We start from the raw sequence: 26552 nt of genomic DNA, 5'->3' as shown, positions 1-26552 counted from the left end.
CCACACCCCGCACTCCCTTCCACACCACAACCCCCTGCCCCAGCCCTACATTCATGGCCCTGCATGCAATTTCCCCACCCAGATGTGGCCCTTGAGCCAAAATGTTTACCCAGCTCTGCATTAGAAGGATGCCAAGTCTTCAGAGGGGTTTGAGAATCCCAGCCGGTGTGACTGGACGTTGCTCAAGAGACCCAACACCTCGGCTGGTGTGGAGAGACGCTGGTGAGTTTTGCTGCTTTACACCAGCTAACGTCTGGCACAATAGACTTTATTCGTTTCCTTGTCTGGCTGTACCCAATTCTTGTCTTTTGCCGTTTACGTTGACTGGAAGCTTTTTGGGGCCGGGGCATTGCCTTTTTTGGGCTGTGTTTGCACAGGGCCTACTATGCTGGGATCCTAATCTCGAGTCGCACTCCTAGAGCACTGAAGTGGGAATTGGGAGACGGGGGTGCTATTCCTTGGGCATCTCATGACCCTGCCCTGTGCCTCAGTTTCCCAAGCTTTAAAGTGAAAATAACAGCACTGACCTGCTTCGTAAAGAACTCTGCTCTCTCTGGATAAAAAGCACGGGGCATAATCATTAACAACATTTCTGGAGTGTGTTCTTTTTTAAACTAGGGATTCGAATAAGGTCTGTGGCGCCACAGGAAATTATTACCCCCCTGTTTCTATTTCTCCTCTCTCACCTGTGTGCTAGATTTCAGGTCCAATCTCTCTTTCGCCCACAGAAGGGCTTTAGAAGCAGCGATTCCCTCGCTGTGCCAGCGTCCTGGCTGCAGAACTGCCACTGAACTAGGCCGTGAGATCTGAAAGGTTAAAATCTAATCCCTGCAAGCAAAGTCTGTCATGCTTATCCGCTACCTCTGTGTGCATCCTGGTTCCTGTGCATCTCCTGCTCTGGTACCTGGCAGGTCTCTTGTGCTCTAAGTGAGATTCCCATGCAGGGATCCAGTGCTTGCTTCCCAGCAGTGGGAGATGTCCTGTTTTCTCTTAGCTCTTCTCAAAGAGAATATTGTCTAGTGGTTGGAGCAGAGCCTTGGGAGCCAGATTTCCCGGGGTCCAGTCCAAGCTCTGGGAGGAGGGTGGACTAGTGGTTTGTGGGTGGTGGAGACAAATGGGAGCTGGGCCAGCTGGGTTCTATTCCTGGCTGTGGGGGACAGTGGTGGGAACAGGGGACCAGTGCAGGATGAGGGTGCAGGATTCCTGGCTTCTCGACCCAGTTCTTGCTGTGTAAACATAGGCAACTCGCGTCCCTGCTCCGTGCCTCAGTTTCCCCACCTGTGAAATGTGACCTACCCCCCAGGTTGTAGTGCGAGAACTAAGACTTATAAGCACCTTGGGATCCTCAGCTATACGATACCTTATAAGGGCATCCCGTGATTGGTCAGCTATACCTTCCACCTGCAGCGATTGTAGAATTCCCCAGCTTTGGGGATTTTGTTGTTTCCACTTGGGGTGTGTGAAAGACCCTTGGAAAACCAACAAAAGCCCCGCTGATGAGTTCACTGGAGGAGCAGGGGATCCAGGCCCCAGGGGTTGGCATGGATGCTACAGCAGAGTAATATTGCTGAGAGTGTGGGTTATACACAACAATCAGAGTGGAGCTGCTTTCGGTGGCCGAACGGGGAGGATGCTGGAGCGGGGAGTCTGTGGAGACCTGGAGTCTAGTCCAGTGGTCTAGCTCCATCTCTGACCTGCTCTATGAGTTCAAGCATGCCCGGGCCCCTCCGTGCCTCAGTTTCCCCATGTATACCTGGTGGATAATGAGCAGTCCTTGGAAATTGCATTGAGAGTCCTGGCTGAAGGCTGGAGTTTCAATGGAGCCCAATGGGCTTTGGCAGTCCGCCCGATGCCTCGGACAATCCCAGCTGGCAAGCCCCTGCCCCCTCCCCGGGAGAGCTATCGGCACCACCAGCAGCTCCGTTCCCAGACGAGCTTCTGAGAGAGGGCCCAGAACAGTTGTCACAATGGTGCACTCTGCCCCCAGTCCAAGGGCTCATGGATTTGGGCCTGGTGAAGAGAAGGAATCCAGCTGAGAAGTTTAAAGCTGGAGGATGAGGGCTTTTGCAGACATGTCTGGTGAGCTAAACTGGCCTTCATCCCTGGTGTTGGGAGCATGTAAGAGGGGGAGCTGGAGTGCTCTGGGCTGCCGCTATTCTCCCCGTTGTATGCCCCCACAGGGAAGCAGTGTATGTTAGAGCAGCCCTAAGGCTGCTCTAACTGACCCCAGGGATTGGCCAAGGCACAGCTTCAGGATACAGAGAGCAAAAAGATGGCTTAAAGCTCACAGCTACTGTTGTGCCTCCTCACCCCGCTCCTGGTCTTTCATCCCTGTCCCTGGTGTGGGAACAGAGCAACTGAGAATCATGGTCTGAGAGCTCCTGCTGTGTGCTGGTACCCAGGCCTAGGAGTCCATTTCCCCCTTAGACAATTAGCCTCCCACCCAAGCACACAAGTGACAGAATTCTCTTGGGATGCAATTAGGAACGTACAGGGCTAAATTCATACCTCAGTCAAGCAGGTATAAACTGCAGGGGACAAAATCCCCCAGGGGATGCCAGCCATGCTTCAACTTCTCCAAGGAGGGAGCGAAAAAATGCAGTTGAGAAAAATGACTGGGGAGCTTCATACGTTTCACAAGCCAGGAGCAGCGTGATGGACCAAGCCCATGACTTTTGGCTCAAGAGCTGGGCTACAAAAGTAGGAGAAAGGGACTGTGTGCATACAGCACCTAGCGCGGGGGCTGGGGGGCTACAGGGCTCCTTCAGGACGCACATTGCTAATGCAAAGCACCTGGCTAGTCGGAGGTAGGAGGGATCAAACCTGGGCTCTCTGCTAAAATAGATCCCGTTAGCACAAGTCCAGGAGCTGACCCATCAACCTCGCTGTGCGGCCAATGCCACCCCTCGAGGAAGCCCGACCGCCACCCTTGAGTGAGTGTGGCTTCCAGCATCACGCCTGGTAACTTGCCACAAAAATATCATCCGTACCCGAAATTCCTTTGCCCCCTGGATTCCCGGAGCTGTTTCTGTTTACCACACCAAGGAAGGAAAGCGATTTGGGACAGACACACCATAAACGTCCCTGGGCTCGGACTTGGGCGCTGCTTGCCCAGGGAGGGATGCTCTCGACCCGGCGGCTGGACAGTGACAGCGCTCCTAGCCCGGCTTTAGCTCCTACGAGCCAATATCTTTGGAAACGATTCCAACAAAATGCAGGGCAAAGGAACGAAAGTTCAATTTCTGTGTCTCCGAGTCATCCCTGGTTCCCTAGGTTGGGAGGCCAGGTCTGGAGCTGCAGGGAAGCCACCCGGCAAAGTTAGTGGGGAAAATAAGGCTCACTCAGGCATGGATGGGAAGGTCAGAGGAGGCGGTGGGGAACTGAAGCCCGAAGCCCCTGCAGCTGGAGCCTGGGCACTGCTGCTGCACAGCCAGATCCTGGACTGGAGCCCAAAGCCCCTGGGCAGAGTCTGCCACCCCAGCCCTGAAGCCCAAAGCCTGAGCCCCACTGCCCCTGGGAAGATAGGGAATTCACTGGCTGCCTTCTCCTCCAGCATTGTAGCCCAGGTGTCTCTAAAGGGGGCAAGGTCCAACCCCTGCTAGCAGCCCCAGCAATCCACAGCAAGGCAGTGCAGCCAGGAGCAACAGGGAGTCAGAGGGGCTGCTATATTCCTCCCTCCAGTCACAGCCAAGGGACCGTGGCCGCAAGAAAAGCCCCTGGTGGCCTCAAGCAGCCACAGTGGCTGTATTTGAGAAACAGACTCTGGTGGTTAGAGCAGAGATGCACATCAGGATTCCTAGAGGCTGCATGGTCTAATCTATTCCCAGCTCTGCTGTGTGAGCTCAAGGCAAATCATGTCCCCACTCTATGCCTCAGTTTCCCCAATTAAGGGTTAATACTAGTGGCACTCACAGTGGTCTACGTTCTGAGAAGCCGTCAGAAACCAGCCAGAGCCACACGCTGTGTGTAACTAGGCCTGGCACATTCCTGTATAGTGACTGAATGTGGTTATTTAGGTCCCAGCTCTGCCTGGGTGGCTTGGTCGTAGTGTTGCAGCATGAAGAGCAAAGGCCAAGCTGACGCCCTGCTTTGTGCCTCAGTTTCCTCATCTGTAGCACGGGGATTGTGCTCTTTACCTGCGTCACAGGGTTGTTATGAGGTATAACCCCGTAATGACTGTGATGGGCTTTGAGCTCTTTGGTTTGCGGTTGCTACAGAAGTGTGGAGTGTTATTTATTGCTCTCAATGATCTGGTTAAGCGTTAGACAAGACTTTCAGCCACAGTGGTTTTAATAGATTGCATTTAGCAGCACGCTTAGTTTTTGCCTGACATGAATAATTCACTGCAGATTGAGGGGTTGTAGAAGGGACTGGGGGGAGGGAAAAGATGAGCATTTTGTCTCCCCTCTGGGAGCCCATTAAGGATCTGGGTGATTTCAGGGACAAAGATGACTCCAGGCCTGGCAAAGACACTTCCAATTTTTAACTCTCCCCCTTCCCCAGTTTACCATCATCATTTTATAGCAGAGCTGCCAAAACCCCTGATAAATTACCCACTCAGACGGTCTTATTTCCTGCCATGGTGTGAGAGCTGTTCTGCTCCAGGGGAAGGAGTCATGATCTTACGACATCCCGCAAGGTCCTTCCTTCTCTACTTCAGGACACGTCCTCTCTCCACATAAACGTTTCCTCCATATTGCCCAGCCAACACACCTCAAACCTGACCACTAACCTCATTCCCCAGAGGTCCCCAATTCTCCAGCCTCTGCCAACCTAGGCGGGGTTAGAACCAGTGACTTAGAGATGAAAGGCTTCATCCAGGCCCAACTCCCCGCACCACCAAGCCTCTAGCTTCTGCCTTAGTGTGTTATCTTTGCACCAGACCTGCAGCGGTATCGTCGCCAGGTCCCTGAGAGTCGGCCAAAAAGGTTCACTATAGACTATTTCTACTTCATGCTGACCACAAGACTCCCTGGCCCCCCGCGCTGCTACACAGGTGGAGCGTGGTGCTGGCATCGGCAGCTCACAAAGATGAACCACTTTTGTAAGTTCGCTGCATTTTTCATTTCCAGGTTTACAAAGCTATGGGGGCCTGAGGCGAGAAAATGGCCACCTCATCACATGAGTTTCATGGCAAACTTGCTGCCGCCGCCGCTGCGCGGCTTGTTCCAGGCCGCGTGGGGATAGTGAGGGATGAACTCGAAGGTGGCGTGATGCTTGACCTTTCCTTTGCTCTTGCTCCAGAAGAAGATGAAGACGAAGCAGACGGCGACCGAGCTGAGGAACGGCAGGATGCCCATGGCCAAGACTCCCACCAGCGTGCCCACGTCGATGAGGGACGGCTGGAAGGCCTCTGAGCTGTTGAAGAACAGGAAGGAGTCATTGCCCAACTGGGTGGAGGGCTTGCTCACGCGAAGGTGCGCCAGTAAAGTGTCGTTCCCTGCTACGTTGCTGGCAACGCAGTGGTAGGTGCCACTGTCCTGGGCTAGGGCGTAGTCGATCTCCAAGGTGCCATCTGCGAAGACCCTCATCCGCCCCTTGTGGTTGGAGTCCAGGCGGATGTTATGAGGTGACACCCAGTAGACAGTTGGGTGTGGATCCCCTTCACTCTTGCAGCTCAGGGTTGCTTTGCCCCCCTCTTCCACACTCACCTGCTGAGGCGTCTTGTCCGGGATCTTAGACTTCCTGCAGGTGAAGTGATTGGGCAGGAGGACATCAGAGAAATCCTTGAAGACTTTCCCTTTGACCGTCGTGGGGCTTGCGCAGGCGGGCTGCTGCCCTCCGAAGTTAAGCCTGCGTCGCCTTCGGATAATCCATAAGAGCCGGCAGTCACAGGCCAGGGGGTTTCTGTCTAACCGTAGGATCTCCAGGTTCCCCACCGAGTGGAAGACCCCTTCTTCCAAGGTCCTCAGGGCATTACCCGAGACATTGAGCAGCCGGAAGTAATTGAGTCCTTGGAAGGCACTGGTGGCGATGGTGGCCAGCCTGCCTCCAGAGAGGTGGAATTCCTGAAGGCGTGAAAGGTCGCTCAGCCTCTTGCCATGGATCACCGAGATGGGATTGTGAGAGAGATCCAGGTACTGGAGATAAACCAAATGCCTGAACGCCTGGTAAGGGACGGCGCTGAGGTTGCACTTGGTGACAGACAAGGAGGTCAAGTTCAGTCCCAAGAGGCTGCGGGGCTCCAGCGTGGCCAGGAAAGGCCAGCGGTCAATCTCCAGCACATTCAAACGGTGCAGCCTCCGGAAGGAGTAGTTGTGGAGGACACTGATGTTGAGCACCTTGAACCGGAGCTCAATCAGGTGGTGAAGCTGGGAGAGGGCAAGCTGGGGCACGCCCGTCAAGTTGCATTTCTCCAGGGTGAGCTGCTGCAGGCGGAGGAGCCCGCTGAAGGCTTGCGGCGAGATGAAGACCAGGTGGTTGTCCCCGGCCTCCAGCTTCCTAAGGTTGAACAAGTCTTTGAAGGAGTGGTCCAGGAAGATGACGATCTTGTTCTTGCTAATGTCAAGGATGGTGAGGTTAGGGAGGCCGGTGAAGATTCCAGGCGGGACAATTTTCAGCTGGTTACTCTTCAGCCTCAGGGTCATCAGCTTCTGCAGGCTGTTAAAGGCTCCGGGCTCAATGTTGGAGATGATGTTTTCGCTCAGGTCCAGCTCCTTCAAGGGCTGCAGACGGGAGAACATGCCCTGGTGCAAGGTCCTGATGCGGTTCTTGCTCAGGTCCAGGAGCTCAGACTCTGGGGGGATCCCGCCCGGCACGGTGGTCAGGCGCCGGCGGTTGCAGAAGACAGACCTGTCCTGGGAGGAGCAGTGGCAGTTGGAAGGGCAGCTCCAGCTGGATCCTGTCAGGAGGGCCTCCAGGGCGAGGAAGAACAGGGGATGCCAACAAGCCCAAGAGAAGGGGGAGTCTAGGAGAGGCCCAGCCACCATCTTACCTGCTTCCTGCAAAACAAGAACATCCCTCAGTTAGAGAACCGAAGCAGATCTGCCCCTAGACAGCACCTGGCCCACGGGCGCCTTGGGAGAACCACACAGCAGACCCATCTGTCTAAGGGCCAGACAGCACAGCTTCACGAACCTAATACCAGTGGGGGGCTGGCTCTTTGTTCTTTCCTTTGGTGCCCACCACCATGGCATCTGGCCAGGGCAAGTCACTGTGCTATCTCCTAAGGACGAAATGTGCCCCAATTTGCCTCCCCATCTGGGAGAGGGTCAGCGTTTGACTCTCTCTCCCTGCAGGGGTGCTCCTAAAGTCACAATTCCTCCACAGCATCTGATATGGTTGCAATCTGTTGACCTCAGAACATTTAAATGATGACAGTCCCTCGTGGGCCCAGGAGTAGAAAGGAACTTGTCCGAGGTCATGCAGCACATCAGTGGCAGAGCCAGGACTAGAACCCGGGTTCCTGAGTCGCTGTCCAGCATTCCGCCCGCTGGATCACACCATGGCTGATCAAATCTTTGCCTTCTGGAGAATGTCAGCTAACCGGCAGCAGAGCTGGCACTACTCATGGGATTTAAATGTCTCTCCGTGACTGACACGCACACCCAAGGCTGTATTTTATTTTCACCCTCTTCATGTTGGCATTTCAGGTGAAGGACAATGGATCTCACTCAGCACTGAAATTCAGTGGCCCTGGGATATGATGTATTATTTTGAAAGCAGAGGACGATGCCGGGAACTTTTCCAGCATCGATTGATTCATTAAAATGCAAGCCCTCCTCTAACGAACGCCCAAGAGGTAGAAAACCATGTTCTCCACAGCTGCCGTTTGATAAGTTTGGAAGGCTTCAGGCATAAATTCTTGCAGCACTGATGGGTGAGGCTATGATTTGGTTGTGGAGGTCACGGAAGTCACGGAATCCGTGACTTCCAGAGACCTCTGTGACTTCAGCCCGTGACAATCAGGAGCTGCAGGGTCCCCGCTGCCCCTGGTGGTGGGGGCCCACCGGAGCTCCGAGCCACAGCCGGCGGTGGGGGTACCTATAGCTCCCAGCTTCTTCAGGTGAAGGGGCGGCCCTGCAACTCTGAGTCTGGGGGGCGGAGGATCCTGGAGCTCCGAGCCAGGGCCCTCGCAGCTGTCCAGCCACCGGCGACAGCGTGGGGATCCAGCAGCTCCCCATTTTGTCATGCATATTTTTAGTAAAAGTCACAGGGCAGGTCACAGGCTTCCGTGAATTTTTCTTTCTTGCCCGTGACCCGTCCATGACTTTTACTAAAAATATCTGTGACAAAATCTTAGCCTTACCGATGGGTTTTATCCACTGTCGTGTGGCATCAAGCATCTGGAAAGTGTCACTAACGGGACCCGGCGTTGGTAAAGAGGCCACCGTCATCCATCCTTGGCACTTGCTGCAAAATGCCTTTTGATGGTACGGAGCTGTATCAGTTTGATCCCAGAGAGGGAGCTGTCCCCAGGGACCGGTGATGCAGCTGCTTTCATTTTTGGCCAAGGCTACATGGGATCTTGCCGTGCAAGTGAGTGACCTGAGACTGAATCCCAGCAGGGAGGGCTGGGGAATGTGGACACAAGAACAAATTGATATAAATTGGACACTAGGAAGTTTAGACTTGAAATTAGACGAAGGTGTCTAACCATTAGAGGAGTGAAGTTCTGGAACAGCCTTCCAAGGGGAGTAGTGGGGGCAAAAGACATATCTGGCTTCAAGACTAGGCTTGATAAGTTTATGGAGGGGATGGTATGATGGGCTAGCCTAATTTTGGCAATTATTTGATCTTTGATTATTAGCAGGTAAATATGCCCAGTGGTCTGGGATGGGATGTTAGCTGGGGTCGGATCTGAGTTACTACAGAGAATTCTTTCCTGGGTGCTGGCCGGTGAGTCTTGCCCACGTGCTCAGGGTTTAACTGATCGCTATATTTGGGGTCGGGAAGGAATTTTCCTCCAGGGCAGATTGGCAGAGGCCCTGGAGGTTTTTCGCCTTCCTCTGCAGCACGGGGCACAGGTCACTTGCTGGAGGATTCTCTGCACCTTGAGGTCTTTAAACCACAATTTGAGGACTTCAATAACTCAGACATAGGTTAGAGGTTTGTTGCAGGAGTGGGTGGGTGAGATTCTGTACCCTGCATTGTGCAGGAGGTCAGACTAGATGACCATAATGGTCCCTTCTGACCGTAAGTCTATGAGTCTATGAAGAAAAAAAGTTTGCCCAAGCTGGAAGTTACCCCTGCTGCTGCCACAGAGATGCCCCCGGGGTTTAGAGTCGTCACTAGTCTGTGCCTGGAGCCCTGGATCTGGCGGGAATGAAACGTGCTTTTCCCAGAGGGGCGGGGAAAACCCTGGCCCACGCTTGGACGTGGCTGCACCCAGGCGGCAGCGGTCGTGTGGCCCTTGACCCGGGGCACTGCTGCTTGTGCGGGAATGCAGAAATAGCCCCTCAAGCGGACCAGTGCCCCATCTAGTGTCTGCCACAGGGAGGTGCAAGAAACCCTGTAGTGCCAGGATAGCCTGCCCCCACCCCTTCCCCAACAAAGGGTTGGCATTAAGCCCTGAACAAGGGGTTTATATCCTCAGCATTGAGAGGGATGCTCTATCCCAGCGCACACGCCCCACTTGCATGGCAGGGGGTTTGGCTTCGGGGCGCGGCAAAGGGGCTTCTCCAGCCGGTAGCTGGCGTGCTTCCAGCTGCAGGGTTAGGTGCCACCGGGAACCTGTGCGAGAGCACAGCATCAAACCCAGGCCTCTCCCGCGCCAGCCCGGCGCGTCAGACACACGCCCTTGCCCCGTTGCATGTGATTTCCCAGAGACGGGCGGCTTTCATCGGTTCATTCCAACCCGCCTTTCCACCCACCATCCAGTGTGCTCCAGGAAGACATACTTGCCTGTAATCATGACCCTGGCGGGATGTCTGTGTGCACGGCCAGCTCAGATGGCGGCAAAGAGATTCTAGTTCGACTCCCCCATTTCCCCAGGGCTCCCGCTGTGGAGAGAGAACAGAAATAGTTTGTGACTCGTTGGAGATGCCCGGCAGTGAGAACCTGCTGCAAGGGAACCGGCTGGTTCTGTAGGACAGAGGCACTGATACACTCGGGTCTCTGTGAGTGCTTGTCTCTTGTGCCCTGTGAGACTGAGCTCCTGGAAACAAAGCGGGCAGGGATCTGACGCTGCAGCCTTAAAGCCCCCCAGGCTTTAAGGGCTGCTGCCATAGCCGCAAGCAGGAGGGTGCATTGCAGAACCACAGCTACTAGAGCAACAGCATTTCCCAGTGGTTAGGGCCCAAGCCTAGGACTGTGAAGACGTGGGTTCATCTCTCTGCTCTGCCACAGACTTCCTGTGTGACCTTGCACAAGTCACTTAGCCTCTCTGCGCCCCTCTGTACATGGGAATAACTGTACCGCCTAGCTCTTCCCCCCTAGAGCTCCAAGCGTGTTACAAAGGAGGTCAGGATCATTATCCCCATTGTACAGATGGGGAAACTGAGGCACAGAGATGGTAAGGGACTTGCCCACGGTCCCCAAGTGGCAGAGCTGAGACTCAAACGCAAGTCTCCTGAGTCCCAGTCCAGTGCCCTATCCCCAGAAACACCCTGTCTTCCCCTGTGATCAGAGAATCCAACAGAGATCTAGACCCCACTGTGCCAGGCGCTGCACTGCCATGGGGAGGGACAGTCCCTGCCCCTGACACTCGCTGTCTGAACAGACAAGACAGGCCAAAAGCAAAGGAATTGGCGGTGACTGTAAGAAAACGAAAGGTTGAGGCCCACAGAGACTAAGTGATTTGGCCAAGGTCACACCTGGAATCTGTAGTGGAGCTGGGAACTGAACTCAAATCTCTTCGCTGGTCAGAGACAAGACCCTGAGTTTGCTCTAATGCCAGGTCATGATGCCTAGTGCCAATTCTCTGCCCCATGGTATATTCACCAGTTGTATCTACCACTGGCCCCCAGGAGATGATTGCCCCCCCAACCCATATCTTCATCTTCCTAGCTATTCAGCTTAGATTTACCTCTCTCTAACTTCATCCCGTTACTCTTCCTCCTTCCTCCCTCTGGGCTGTTCCAACCAACCGCCTCCCCCTCCGCCGATACTTCTCAGCCACTTTGCCCTCCACTAGCGCCTTCCACCCCAAAGCACATTAGAAGTGTACCTAGAGCTGCTGACAAGCAGCCTCTTCTGGGGTGGGGTACAGCAGCCTTTAACAGCACGCAGCAACAGTCTGGCAGGCAGGAGATGGAGACCGCCTATTGCAGTGGTCCCCAAACTTTTCAGGGTCGCCCCCCCACCTCTGTCGGCCCCCCATCCCCTGAAGCCAGGGCTGGGAGCGGGGCCTCAGCTCTGGAGGGAGGCGGGGGAATGTGGACAGGGGTAATGGGGCTGATGCTGGGAGCAGGGGTGGGGCCAAGAGCGAAGCTGCAGCTGGGCCACAGTCAGGGGCAGAGGGTGGATATGGGCACGGGGCTGGGAGCCGCGGCTTGTGAGAAGAGCTGAGAGCAGAGCAGGGCTGGCTGGCTCTCCCTCCCCACCTCCCATGGGGCTGGCCCGGGTCCTGCCATGCCCCCCCGAACATTCCTCCATGCCACCCTAGGGGAGTGCGCCCCACAGTTTGAGAACCTCTGCTCTATACGCAGGGCACTATTATTCAGGCTGGATGCTGGCTTGTAGCACTCGTCTAATACCAGTGACTGTGGCCAGGACAATGCGGAGATGGTTGTTACGTGCCCGCGCTTGTGCAAACACTGAGAGATGGTTGCATCTCCAACCCAGAGGCCTGGCTTCCTCCTAGCCAGCCGGCTGGCAGTTCTCTGTTTGCAGAGGCCGGGACGCTGTGGCTGGCAAGTCAGGCCAAGGAACGCAATCTCCTTTGAGTGCCCCTGTGGCATCTCGCCAGCACATGCATTAAAACGCAGACATCAAAGCGAGGGATGATTAAAAAGGGGGAGAACATTCATCGAGGTGTGGGGGGGTTGGGAGGGGTGGGAGGACAAGAATTCATTGGAATGGGAGCCGTCGCCCTTCCCTACTCGACTAGGATGTCATTGGTGAAATAAGGTCTGGCACGCCTGGTGCTTCCAAATGTTGTCTTTCTTTACCGGCTAGAGGACAGGGCCAGACCCTGATCTCCACGGCACTGGTGTAAATTCAGCGTCACTCTGGCAGGGCTACTCCGGGTAGATCCTGGCACACCGGAGGAGCCAGACTGGGCTGTAGGAATAATTGAAAGGTGTCAGTTTTGTCCCGTTTTCACAAAGGAGCAAGGACTGTAAATCCCCTGTGCAGTTTGGCTGGAGTTTAGTGTCCCCCTGCAAGCTGTCCTCAGAGAGCAGAGGCAGCCTCCCTTTAAAAACATTGTACATTCAGATTCCCAGGGCTCAATAATCCTCCCCCAATCCAGTGTCGACGTACAGAATCCCCTTTGCAACGGGATCCAAGTTCCACTCAATGCCGGTGAAGTCTTCCGGCCACGGAGCAATGACAACGCCCTCGAACTGCAGCTGCTGGAAGAGAAAGGGTCTCTCTCCTGATGTCGTGGCTCAGTTCTCACGCATTCTGTCTGGTGAGAATGCTTGCTGGGGCTTTATGCCAATCGAGTCTTTCCAGGCCTCACTTGTTGCGGTGTCAAGTCGTGTTTAGATTGTACACATGGCAGGAACTGGACTGCGTCTCTCCTTGCTTTTAGGATAAAGAAATATATATATTTGCAGAGGTTCTCAAACTGTGGGGTGCACTCCCCTAGGGTGGCATGGAGGAATGTTTGGGGGGGCATGGCAGGACCCGGGCCAGCCCCATGGGAGGTGGGGAGGGAGCGCCAGCCAGCCCTGCTCTGCTCCCAGCTCTTCTCACAAGCCACGGCTCCCAGCCCCATGCCCATATGACAAAATATGTAGCATTGTTGTGTGCTGCCGTGTTCCACCCCAGAACAGACTGCATTTTGGTGCCAGGCAAAGTGCATTTTTATTCTTGGACAAAACTCCCGGTGACTTGAATGGTAAAGTTGCCTGAGTAAAGACTGCAGGATTTGGTCGTCATGTGCAAAGCTCTTTAGGATCCTTCGGAGGAAAGAAACCTGGGGAATCATTATCCCTACGGCAGCTAACTGTAGTGGCGCAGAGAAAACGGACGATTGAGGAACAGGAGGGGGTGAAGGCTAAGTGAGAGAGATCCTGCATCTTTTCTTAGCAATTATCTCCCAGGGTATGACAAACCCACCTCACCCTGGAGGAATGACGCTAAAGCTACATCTGTCCTACACAGCGCATGCCAACATAGCCTCCCAGTGTATAAATGCAGTGTGCACCGACAGAGGGAATTTTTCCGCCAGTGTAGGAACACGACCTGCCTGAACGACATTAACTAGGCCGTCCGAAGCAGTTTTCTGTGGGTATGGTTGTGTCTACACCAGGACGGGGTGTCACCATAGCTGTGTTGCTGGGCAGGGCTGATTTTTTCATATCCCTGCCCGACACAGTTATGCTGCAGCATTTTCCAATCGAAACCCCCCAAGAGAAACCGTCAATTTCTTGCCTACTCATTTTGCCAAGGAAGGCCAATGCTGACGGGTTGAGAACAACTGATCTGGCCCCTAGACCATTTTGTGCTGGCAACACGGTTTTAATGATTATTTTTTTAAAAGGCCCTTTTCAGTAAAAACACAGTCCGAGTGTCCAGGCTCAGAGCTGCCAACTCCTAAGTAACCCCAGGAGGCAGATGGATGTTGATTAGATTCAGAGGTCTGAGCAGAGGGAAGATTTAATCAGGCTAATGCAGGTGTGTTGGCCAAAGAGAAAAGGGGGTGGGGGGCGGATGGGGACAGCGACTGCAGTGCGCAGGAAGAAATGAGAACTTGGTACTGGCTTAGACCCAGCGGCTCGATCCTGACCTGGGATTCTGCAACGGGCCCGATTCTGCCCTCCATTAGGATTTGCACCCATGTCGCTGAGCTGAGTTGGGAACAGAGAGAGTTTGCCCAGTAGTGGGTTTAAGCAGCACCCTAAGTATCGATTACCTGCCAGGTGGAGCCCATTCGCGGCTGGTGTTTAAAACCATAAATAAAGGCTAGAGAGCTGTTCCCTTTCCATTGACTCAGCAGAGGAACGCCTGCAGGGTGAGAGTCTGGCTGGGGAGGGGTGTGGGAGGCATTCATGATAGGTCTTCACTGGAGGGCTAAGTTGGGCATTGCCTTTTCCCCCTCTCCTGTCCACACACAAAACCCTCTCCCTCAAGTTTGGTGCTAGCTGGCCTGGCTGGGGCTATAAATTAGAGTTCGGGTCCCCCTTTCACTCGGGCTGGGACCTTGCTCACTCGGCAGTGTGGACGCAGGTTAAACCCCTCAAGTGCTGACAGCCCTCCAAAGCCTTCCAACAATTCCTCTCCATGTGCCTAGAAGGTCAGACAAGTTCTCCCCCAATGGACCAGGTAAAAATCACAGAGCGGCTCCGCTCAGGACATCACAAAGCACCATGGGAACCACAAAGCACCACAAAGTCCGCTGAGAAACTCAGCACCAGTTGGGACACCGTAACTCGGGCAGGGCTTTGCTGTGAGGCTGCTCATGTCCGGACTAGGCTAACCCAAGTGCTCAGACCCAGGATAACACTGCAGGGATCTATGGTGAAACTCCGTTTGCCTTACCCAGCCAAGGAGCCTTCTTTGAGGGAAGGGTGGAATCCATCTCTGTGACGAAGGCCCTGCAATGCTGTGATCCTATTTTTGGGCAGCAGCATGTCCGGAGTGGTGCTACACCTTGGATGTCATTTTGAGTAACGAGAGCTCTGCAAAGACCTCCTGCCCTCAATCAAGATAACCTTTAGTTTTCAGGCACCTCCTTATCCAGCGCTCAGGAATGGCTAGCACGCACCCATTCACCCTCCCACCACCACTCTGAGCCCACAGCCTTGTTCTCCAGAGTCTCCGCTTTCCTTTTTTAAGAGGTCAGGCACGGCTGGGAAGAAACACTTTGTTCACTTTTTTGGAGGTTCACCGATGGTCTGAGGAGAACTTGGGACAATCCCTCGGGGAGGTGTGAACTGTGATACCCAGGGACGAGAATTTAAACATCAGCCCAGTTAGCCCTTCTGTTCCTGGTGTGAGAGCAGAGGGAGGGACACAGATCAGGACCATCTAGTGTGAGCGGCGTCTCGCTTTGTGCCCCAAGTGGGTAATGTGCAGGAGGGGCCACCACTTACTTTTCCCCACAACTTGGGAGGAGCAGAGCCCAAGGAGCGTAGCGAGACCCTATCAAGCCCCACTAAGCATGGCCGGCAGCAACACAAGCATATTTTGAATATCTGCATAGACTCTGTTATGAGCGAGGTCTCATTTTGGTGACTTGTATGGGTGGAGCCTATTTAGTGGGTAGAGCCTGGAAAGAGTACCGCCCCCACCCACCTGATTTTCCACAGCAGCTCCAGTCATCTAATACAACTCCTGATCGTCGCCTAGTAGAAAGAGACCCCTCCTCTATCAAATAACTACTCCCTGTCTGATCTAGGCTGAGCAGATGTCCTGATGTCATCAAAACTGTCCCGATTATTAGGGGCTTTGTCTTATATAGGACCTTATTAACCCCTCACCCGCTGCATTATTGCCCTCTTCCCGGTCCTGATTTTTCCCACTTGCTATCTGGTGACCCTAGTCTGATCCCATGTATTCCTTAGAAGTGTTGGGGATTTGTGAATGTGACACCAACCCATAATTCTCTGAATAACCCAGTCAGCCCCATGAGAACCACGATACTACAATACCAGAGAAGCTGATGGATGGAGATGTTGGGGTCCCACTGAAAACCCCGCCATTACCATCCCCAGTGTTCACAAAGCCTGAATCAGGCCCTTGAACAAAATCAGAAAAGTGGCTTAAAAAGCATGAGTTGTTGGATGTTTTTTTTTTTTTAAATAAATGTCTCATAGGGCTTGTCTACATCAGAAAGTTGCAGCGCTGGTGAGGGAGTTACAGCGCTGCAACTTTGAAGGTGTACACATCTGCAGGGCACCACCAGCGCTGCAACTCCCTGTTTGCAGCGCTGGCCGTACTCCCGTTTTGTCTCGGGTGTAGAGGATCCAGCGCTGGTGATCCAGCGCTGGTAATCCAATGTAGACAGTTACCAGCGCTTTTCTTGACCTCCGTGGAAGGAGGAAGCCTCTGGTAATCAAGCTGGTTTCCTTTCCCGGTTTGCTCTCTCGGTCCCGGAGCCAGCCAGCAAACCGCAGGGAAGGAGACCTGCTTGCTCGGGGTTCCGGGACCGAGAGAGCAAACCGGGAAAGGAGACCAGCTTCGCCGCGGTTTGCTCTCGCGTTCCCGGAGCCACCCAGCAAACCGCAGGGAAGGAGACCTGCTTGCTCGGGGTTCCGGGACCGAGAGAGCAAACCGGGAACGCCGCGGTTTGCTCTCTCGGTCCCGGAACCCCGAGCAAGCAGGTCTCCTTCCCTGCGGTTTGCTGGCTGGCTCCGGGACCGAGAGAGCAAACCGCGGCGTTCCCGGTTTGCTCTCTCGGTCCCGGAACCCCGAGCAAGCAGGTCTCCTTCCCTGCGGTTTGCTGGCTGGCTCCGGGACCGAGAGAGCAAACCGCGGGGAAGCTGGTTTCCTTTCCCGGTTTGCTCTCTCGTCCCGGAACCCCCCTTGAAGCCGCCCAACAGCGCTGCAGTGTGGCCACATCTAACACCACTTGCAGCGCTGGTTGCTGTAAGTGTGGCCACTCTGCAGCGCTGGCCCTATACAGCTGTACTAATACAGCTGTAACAACCAGCGCTGCAAAATTTTAGATGTAGACATGGCCATAGACTCAAAAGCTTTAAGGTCAGAAGGGATGTCGAATGCTTCTGATCTGCCGTCTGCTTCGTGAGCCTGTTGGGGGCAGGTGTTCAAGCTTTTCTCCCTAGTCATGGGGCTGGAAACTTGCTTTTTAAAAAAAGTTTAAATAAAAGCTCCCAAAAATCTCAGCTCCAGGAACTGGGGCTACGAAACATCAGAACATTGTGCAACTCACAGGAGTTAAAAAGCCATGTGCTAACTACACCCTCCACCCCTCCCCCTTGTGGCCAGGTGAGGTACTGCACATTATTCCTGCCACCTGGGTCCTCAATAAGGATCCAGGCAAGGAGAAGCCAGAACAAACTAACAAAATGAGTCCGTCCCCTTTAGGATCGCGGGGAAGGGGCGGCTCAGAAGGCCCTTCACTCAGGATTCTGGTGCAGAGCTCCCAAGCTAAAGTCCTCAAAGTCTCTGTGTGTGTGGTCTGAGACAGAGGGCAGCCACTGACGTCAGCACAGGTTCTACAATCCTCTCTCTTGTTCAGCTGCTTGTTCGTGTAGTCCAGTCCAACCTGTTTTGGCTCCAAGCTGCAGCCTGTATCTTGAAGGGGTGGCTAATACACTCCTTGACACGGGGGTGTTTTCCGGAGGAGCCAGAAGGTACGGCCTTCCCCAGTGAACTAGTTTTTTGTCACTAGGGGTATTTGAATGGGAAAATAAGCAAGAAGCCGGGGAAGGGTCAGTCCTGCTCAGATGTCAGTTCAGGGTGATTCCCATCAAGCCAATAGCGTTCTTACAGCTTTACCCCCTCTCCACCGACAGTCCCATGCAACACGTTCCCTCAGAAACGGGTGACTGTTTAATGATGGAACTAGTCAATTAATTAGATACGCTCGAATTGATTAGAATTAATGATGGAACGAGGCTAGAGTGAGGATCTGAACTCCATATCCCAGACTCTCCCACTCCTCACCCAATCACCTCATTAACGTCCAAGGGTCTGACCTTACAACTGGAGGTCCTCAGGCCCTCACAGATCCCCCCCAAACAGTGGGTCTCATCTGCCCCATTTATCCAGTAAGAGCAACTTGCCCTCGATTGAAGAGCAAAGCTGGGGAAAAGAACCCAGGAATCCTGACCCTACAACCTTGCCGGCCTTGTTAAAATACCATAAGCTACATGACATCATTGGAGGACAGCTTGGCTGTACGTGTGAGCACCTGTGTCTTATAATTAGCACCTCTCTGCCAGTCACTAAGTGGCCATTAGTGACTTCACAAATTCGGGAAGGTTATTAACATTCTTCCATTTCCCAAAACTTTGGCCACCTCTCAAATACCCAGTTCTGTCTCACACGAGAGGATCTGACGCACTGCATCCACGCCAGCAGCTCCCCCGGGCTCTGTAATCCTCCTGCCATAATGTAACGTTTTCTGAATGGTCGGTCCAGCTGCAGGGTTGGAAAGCCGCCCCGGGCTGGCTGGGCTTCTGAATCTAGCCAATCGGCTGCTCGGGGGTGGCCCATGCACTGTGAATGGGGCTTTCTAATTTAGCATCGGTATTGCAGCAGTCATGGTCCAGGACCGCTCCGCGCTCGGGGCTGTACAAACAGAACCAAACCAGATGATACCTGCCCCAGTAAGGGTCTAGCGATCCTGGCTGGGACATCAGTTTAATGTGAGGGTTGCTGCATTCGCACTGGGCTAACAGTCCCCGAATTGTCCGCCTGGGCATAGGCTCTAGAGGGGTAGCAGCTGACTTGGCAGATCAGATGAAACAAGTGCCTAGCTCTAGGGTTTGAAAGGCCGAGAGGCAGGTAACTCAGGGCGGGCTGCAGCCTGCTTTTCGTTCAGGGCACCCGCCTGTCTAAAATTCACCTGGGGGCTGTTTTCCAAAGGGCCAATTCCTCCACTCAGTTACACCAGGGTAACCTGTGCGAGCTGATCTCCACCGGCAGGGGATGGGCCCAACGTCTGTCGTCTGCCCCCTTTGCAAGGAATTCTGTTCCACTCCGACATACAGCTACCGCCGTCCAAGGGGTTCAGGGCCCAGTGCTGCTCCATTGACGTCACCCGGAGTTTCTCCCCCTTGATTTCAGCAGGCGCTCCGGACACACCCCAGTCTCCCCTAGCCTAACCCTCTGCACCGTCACCTCCCCTTTACCACTCCCCGAGCCCGCCCTTAGAAGCCACCGCCTTGTCCCAAAAAAGTGGATGCCTGGTCCGGTGCCTCCTCTGACTGATCCCGGCACTACAGTTCCAAGATGTTCGCTAATTAAGCAGGAGCGGGAATTGTTTGATCCATTAATTCACACGGAGGCTAGTCAAAGGCCGTGATCTGGCCCCCCTCGCTGTAGTATCTGAGCATCTCGCCATCTTTATTGTATTTATCCTCACGCACCCCTGTGCGGTCGGGCGGTGCTATTATCCCCATTGTACAGATAGGGAAACTGAGGCACAGAAGGGCTAGATGCACAAAGAGATTTAGGCACCTAAGTCCAACATTTAGGCGCCATTGACATGGTCCTAACGCAATACGTGCCTGTAGAAGATTTGACTGGTGCGCCCCCTCGTGGCTGGGCATAGCATAGCATCTCTTTCCTCTCTAGCACTCCCTGGCAATGGTTGCTCCAGCACTGCAGAGGCCCCATCTCACGATTCAGCCTGCCGGCCAGGTCGCACTTTGGTGCAACCCCTTCTGGGGGACCAGGATGCCCAAGAGAAAGATGAAACAACCTGAGGTCTGCGCCTCGGTCCCACTGGCCTCACAGCCCTTCTCTCTGGGTTTTCCGCCATCCTTCTCCCCTTCTCATGGGCCTCATGCCACCTTCCCCAGCGGCTGGTGCGGGAAGCCTGGCCCAGCCTCTATACTGGGTTCCAAGCCAGGGACCCTGTAACCGGCAGCTGAAGTCTGTCCCGTAGCCTCTGTCAGCAGGGCCTCTCCCACAGCCTCTCTAGGTTCACCCTTCTCTCCGGGCCAGAACCCACAGGGCTCCCCCTAGGAACCCCCAAAGTACAAAACTTAACCCAGCTACTGCCCTCCTGGGGCTTCACCTTCGACTAGGGTGACCAGATGTCCTGAATTTTGGATCTTTTTCTTATATAGGCTCCTATTACCCCCCACCCCGTCTCACTTTTTCACACATGCTGTCTGGCCGCCCTACCTTCGATCTGACCCTCCATCAAGCCCCCTGGAAGCCTAGATCCTGGAGGGCCTGGCCAGCTCCCCTGCCAGTCTCTGTGCCCTCCAAGGCTGAGAGAGAGATTGCAGAATTCCTTCCCTGCGGCTTCTTCCCCACTCAGCCCCTTCCCCAGCCTCTGGGTGCAGCCAGGGAGCAGAACCGGCCTCTCAGGCCCCCATTAACCCGTTCATTGCCAGAGCGAGGGTCCCCCCGTCCCCCTACACTCAAGATTTTTGCGGTCAAGCCTGTGCAAAGCCGAGTCCTGACCCCGCCCCCACAGCTAATGAGCTGCTCAGCCCCCAGGGTGATTTTCAAATGAGGCAATTCCCCACTTGTCTCCCCTACGGGGCGTGATCCAGTAGGTGAGCGCTGTGCACCCCTCACCAGGACACAAGCCACCGAGGGGCAATCAGACAATGACACGTGTGTCTCCCCCGAGCTGACAGAGGAACTCAGCTTCAAATCTCTGCTCGGTCTGATTCGGAGCAGGGGCTTGGGCCCAGAGTCTCCTACTTGCTAATGGTGTACCCCTACCCATGGGGCTGTTGGCTATGCTTGCACCTTCCCCCGCTGGTACCTCTGCTCTGCTTCCTAGCTTATGCAGTTCTGCAGCACCTGGGGCTGCCTTTTCTAGGCACCTACTTCTCCCCATGCAATGCACAGAGACGGAAGTCCCCTATGTGAATCTCGCCCAAAGTGACTTGCTCAAGGTCACTCTGGAAGCCTGTGGCAGAGCTAGGAATTGTACCTGGTTCTCCAAAGCCCTTAGTTAGCGCCCTAACCACTAAACCATCCTTCTCATCTCCTGGGGCCGGGAGGGGGGCGGGGGCCCAGATCCCAGCAGAAGGAGCCAGCCAGAAAATGACTCCCTGGAAGTGGTGACCTGCAGTCTAGGGCAGTGCACAAGAGAGACGCGTTTCTCCCAGAAATCCAGGGGCAGCACAGAGCCACCCAGGATCATTGACCGAGACGGGATTGCACATTACCGACTGCTTTAAATAGCCACCCTTGGCATGATGCTGCATTTACATCATGAAGTTTGATCGGTGCTAATTATAGCCCAAGCGAAGCAAGTTTGCTGCTTTTTCATGATGCCGCTCTCCATATGACAGTTCCTGGCTTTGCCTGGAAACCAGCGAACACCTTAGTATTTGCACTCAGCCCTCAGGAAGCTGCGGCAGTGCCCGGAGGAACTGGCTGAACTCCTTTAAAGGGCCCCGTGGCTGAAGACTTGCAGCCTCCCGCAGATCTCCGCCCTGTTGAAGACTTCCGGACAGTAGTTACCCTCCAGCTGCCCAGGTTTGGGTCTCTCGGTGTCCCAATGCCAGGACAATGGAATACTCAACGAAATGAAAAGGAAAGACCTTTTCACCCAATGTGTGACAAGCCTGTGGAACTCACCACCACAGGATGTGGCTGAAACTAAGAACTTAGCAAGATTCAAAGAGAGACTGGACATTGATACGGATAAGTAGAAGATCCACAGTTAGTGTAGTTATTGCTAACAATCTCTTTGGCAGAGATATTACCCCAGGTGCCTCAGGGCTTAAGCCAATCTCTAAGGCACATCCGATAGCAGCTGTGCTGGCCAGTGTCAGAGACAGGGCCCTGGACTAGATGGCCCTACCCATCCATACTCACACATTACTCCATGAATAGCGTGGTTCGAATCAACTGGATGAGGCTGTAGGAGATAATTGGGTTTATTTAACGCATCAGAACCGAATATCTTAAGTCAGTGCACCCGCCTTTCCTTCTGCACAGCTGAATTCGTGGCTGATCAAAATGTAAATGCCAGTTATTTTTAAAACCCGCCGAGCCAGACCCTCAGCTGATGTACACTGGCAAGTCAAACTCCGAAGCGAGGGGAGCCCTGCCGGTTTGCAAACATTGAGGCTCTCGCCCAACGTGTTAGGTTTATCATCCTCCGGATTAACACTAAAGACTTACGTATTCCTCCAGACGGCAATGCCAAGCTAAGAATCGTGCATTGGAAATTAGGATATTCACACATGGTCTCAGGCGTGTGCCATGACAAAAAAAGAAGATTGATTAACAAGAGGCTAAATCAAAATCACACCGCTTCTCATTCTGAATGGCATTTGACTAAAAGCAGCAGCCCATGGGTGTGTCTGTGAAGTCTCTGTGCTATACTGTAGCATACAAACCAACCCCTTATTTGCAGACCTGCTGCTAAGCATTTTAACCCAGGTTGAACTCGATCACAACCTTACCCTGGATATTAAAAACATATTGAAAAAGTGATCAGTCTGCCAACCGCCAGACAAATACATCGACCAACCTCCCAGGAGAATTTAGCCAGCCCGCAGTTTGGCGACAGGCAACTGGACCCAGTGTCTCCTCTCTGTTTTAAGGTAAGCCTTTTTGTGTTGGAAAGGTCAGAATTTAAAAGTCGGGCTGCACGAGTGCAATGAACCAGCTGCATTTAGGGAACAAGGTTGCATCGCTTTTCCTCATGGCAATCTGCCCCATTTCTGGATCTCAATTGCTACAAAATATTGACCCAGCCGGTATCTCTCTCCTAAGCCACTGGAGTTCCACTCACGGAGTTTTTTTCCAGAAGGGACAGCTGTGATTACTGAGCCTGACATGCCGGTGACAGCTGGGTCCTGGGTCATGGAACAAGCTGGGTTCTGTGTTTTCTAACCCTCTCCATAATTTTCAGTGATGCTTGACTGATACCAGAGTCTTTTTTGGTTCTCAATGGAGCTCTGCAAAGGCTCCTGCAATGCAAGTCCCCCCCCTTTCCCCGACCCATCAGCTCCAAGCACCAATCTCCCCAAAGCCTGGGCTTTTCTGGAGAGGAGGACACCCCCAAACCCACCCCCATGCCCCGTCACACCAGCCTTCGCATGCTCCTGCCCCCATTCCCAAGCCAAAACCCGACCAGGAGGCAAAAGAACCATTTTGCAAAGCAGTTGCCTGCTACCCACTGCTAGCAGGGTCAAGGCAGCCGCTGTGTGTGGCTCAGAACGCAGTGCCTTCGAGCCTCTGTCCATTGCTAACAGGTAGCAGCGGGCGCCCGGCAGCCTCTTACCTGGAGCATCTGGTGCCTGCGGGAGCGAGGATGCTTCTGGGTTGCATGATGACAGTCGTCAGTGTGTCTCTCTCTTATCCCTGCTTTGCTCTGCTGCTGTCTTTCAACCACGTGGCTCTCACTTTTCCCAGGCAATGTGCCACCCCAGGCGAGCTCGCTTGTCTCCTGTTTTCCTGCAGGGAAGATTTCTTCATACAGAATCTCACTCAGAAATCAGCCACCCCCACCCCCACCCGCCCATTCCCTATATAAATGGAAAGGTGGCCAAAATATAGGAGGAGGGACAGGGAGGTAGGCTGCACCTTGCCGGCTGGTCTGGGGCTTGGCTGCAGCATGCATAGAGTTAATCACCTTGAAAGGGCCACTCTTCTTGACTTCTGCAGCTAAGGGGGTCATCAAGGGTCACTGGGTTTCGCAGAGTATTATGGGTTGGAGGCATGCTCCACCCCCCCACCTTAGTTCCTATTTGGTTAAAGATTCTCCCCGCTCCCCCCTACCACCAACTCTCTGCTGTGATGCAGTTAAATAAAGCAGCAAGTTCCCTGCCTGCAATCCTGGGAGCAGACTTATTTTTTTCCTTTTTTTTTGCACTTAGTGGTAGGGCTGCCAACTTTCTAATCGCACAAAACCCAACACCCTTGCCCTGCCCCCTGTCCTGCCCCTTCCCTGAGCCCCCACCCCTGCTCACTCCATTCCCCTCTCCCTTGGTTGTTCTCTCTCCCCCACTCTCACTCGCTCATTTTCAGGGGGCTGGGGCAGAGGGTTGGGGTGCTGGGGGGAGGTGGGGGCTCTGGCTGGAGGTGCGGGCTATGGGGTGGGGCCAGGGACGAGGGGTTTGGGATGCAGGAGGATGCTCTGGGCTGGAGCCAAGGGGTTTGGAGCGCGGGAGGGGATTCTGAGCTGGGGCAGGGGGTTAGGGTGTGGGAAGGAGTTTGGGTGCGGGAGGGGGCTCAGGGCTGGGGCAGGAAATTGGGGTGCAGGGTGTGGGCTCCAGGAGGGAGTTTGGGTGCAGGAGGGAGCTCAGGGCTGGGGTGGGGGATTGGGGTGTGGGAGGGGCTCAGGGCTGGGGTGCGGGAGGGGGTGTGGGCTCCAGGCAGGTCCCGGAAGCAGCAATGTGTCCCTTCGACTTGTGGAAGTGCTGCCAGGCAGCTCTGAGTGCCCTGCCCCCGTCCACAGGTGCCGCCCCTACAACTCCCATTGGCTGTGGTTCCCGGCCAATGGGAGATGCAGAGCTGGCGCTTGGGGTGGGGGGCAGCATGCACAGAGCCCCCCAGCTGTGCCTCCACCTAGGAGCCATGGGGTTTATGCCAGTGGCTTCCAGGAGCCACATGGAGCTGGGTAAGGAGTCTGCCATCCCTGCGCCAACAAGACTTTTAACAGTTCGGTCAGCAATACTGAGCAGAGCCGTCAGACTGGGCATTCCGGTCGAAAAACGGCCACCTGGCAACCCTCCTTAGTGGTCCCTTTATCAAGTCTTCCCTGAGATCTGTGGTCCTCAGCATCTCGCAGGATCGGGCCCCAGTGAGCCAGCAATTTTGTTTTAAACCCTAAGCCGGCCGATTGTCAGCCAGGGGGATTCCCTTGTAACAAAAGAGAATGGGACTGTCCCCTTTTCCTTGTTCCCGCTGAAGCTCTGGTGTTGCTGGCCTGGCATGAAATGTCAGCAGTGCCAGGCCCGAACCCCGGCACCTCTAGGCTCGGCAGTTCATAGCCCCGGCACCTCTGGGTTTGCTGCATCAGTGACGAATGTAAAAAAATTGCTTGAGGCCAGGCACCTCTTTCATAACCAATTAAGCACTGAATATCAGAGCAGCAAAAGCCTATGAACATTGCATTGACTCATGTCGCGTCTGCCAGGGTATGAAGGGAGGGATTGGAAGGGTCAAAATCTACCAGATTGGGAGTTGGTGCCCAATAGAAAGAGTGGCGTTAAAGAGATGTGACTAATGGGATCATGATTCTGTAGGGCCTTTCAGCCTCGAGTGCTTTCCACCCAGGAATCACTCCCACCAGGCTGCAGCCACCTCAGGGGTGGAACGCAGCAGCTAGCAGCGCAAAACAAGGCTGTGCCAAACTTCAGGACAGAGCAAGACAAGTGCCTCGGTGCGCAGCAGCTTCACGCTAGGGACTGAAGCTAGGAATGAGAAGGGACCCCCAACTGTAAACCTTTAAAACATTATAATTAAAAATACCCTCTAGGCTGTTCTCACTCCAAAGTGGGTTTGTGTGGCAAATACTGATTTCCATTTGAGTTCCTGCACGCGGAGAGGGAAAAGACAGTCTTGGGGTTAAGCCAGGGGAGTAGGGCGCAGAAGACCTGGCTTCAGCCCTTTGCTCTGCCGTCAACTCACCGGATGATGCTGGGGAAGCCGCTGCATCTCGGTGCTCCGCAATTCCCCATCTGTAAAATGGGGATCATGTACGTTTCGTCCACTGTTGATCTCAAGCTTTGGAAACGGTCTCCTACCATATGTGTATGTAAAGCGCCCTGATCTCGGTGGAGACTAAGTGACACCAGAAGCTGCTCGGATACCTCATGATAGGCACAGTATAAGAACCCGCGGGGAATAGCAATACAAATATAGGAGTAAAATGGTGCTTTTCTCCCCATAAGACACTTTGGGACTGTTGTTTTCCTCCTTAATCTTTGATATCTCAGGGATGCATTTTCTTCGTAGAATATATCCCAGCCCTTCAGTCCTTAATGAGGACAAGGGCCTTGGACTGAGATGTTCAGTGCAGAGCTCACAAAGCTAATTTGAAACCTTTGGGCTACAATGTTTCCTACCAAGAAGTCTGCAGTGTACCAAAGTGCAGAGCTGAGTATGTAGCTGGAGGGCTGGACATGTGGGTCTAAAGCTGCTGGGATGATGGTGATGTGGCAGGCGCCACCAGGTGGCGCTGTGATGCATGGTCTTCCAAGTTCATTGTTCTTGGTGCGCAAGCAAGGTTTTAGTCTTGGGATTTGAATTTTCCAAATGGGAGGTGTTTAAATACTCAACCAGGATGGTGCATTAAGTTGGCTCTATTGCATTCACCTGTGTTCCATACGTACACGTAGGGGGAGTTGGTAGTGCACCCTATAGTTACATTGTCTAACGTTTTCCATTATAATGGTTTCTTGCTATGTTTTCTTTGAGAAGCTCGTACATCTCCATTGTTTGCAATAAACCTTTGCTTCTCAGCAGGGCGAATGCCCTCAGGCCAGGGAAAAGTTGGCAGCCTAGCAAAATAATTGAACATTATCAAGCCAGGCTCACGCGGTACTGAGAACTGCTGGGGGCTGCAGCATGACCTTCTCTGGGGACACCACATGGGGCAGGAGGCAGACCAGCCTCCCCGGTAAACATCTTCTCCACATCTAGCACGTGAGCCCAGCTCTCTTAAGCACAAGGCAAGTGCTCTAACCACTGGACCATCCTTCCTTATCAGAAATGCAACACCTCCTACCACCCCAGCACACATTGGCTTCATTTAAGGCAGATTTGGGAGGAAAGATGCCCCCTTCTTCAGTAGGACGCCAACACTTTGAACTGGCCAAACCTTTGCTGGTGGGATCTAGCAATATCATGCCCCTAGGCAGTGCTGCGAGCAACCCTGGGGCTGC

At 53.9% G+C, this 26552-nt stretch overlaps 1 protein-coding gene across 1 annotated transcript; it reads right to left on the bottom strand.

The window, feature by feature from the left end:
* Window positions 1-4315: 4315 nt before the first annotated feature.
* LINGO4 (leucine rich repeat and Ig domain containing 4) lies at window positions 4316-23075 on the bottom strand. Its single transcript, XM_030542085.1, has 3 exons — window positions 22946-23075; window positions 9844-9941; window positions 4316-6941 (listed from the first exon to the last, which is right to left on the bottom strand). The coding sequence occupies exon 3, from the start codon at window positions 6927-6929 to the stop codon at window positions 5118-5120; it is 1812 nt and encodes a 603-aa protein (XP_030397945.1). The 5' UTR covers window positions 6930-6941; window positions 9844-9941; window positions 22946-23075; the 3' UTR covers window positions 4316-5117.
* Between the last annotated feature and the right edge of the window lie 3477 nt (window positions 23076-26552).

Source organism: Gopherus evgoodei, chromosome 24, assembly GCF_007399415.2.
Source record: "Gopherus evgoodei ecotype Sinaloan lineage chromosome 24, rGopEvg1_v1.p, whole genome shotgun sequence".
Classification (NCBI taxonomy): domain Eukaryota; kingdom Metazoa; phylum Chordata; order Testudines; family Testudinidae; genus Gopherus; species Gopherus evgoodei.
Note: the sequence above shows the minus strand (reverse complement) of the source record. Positions and strands in the feature narration are given on the sequence as shown.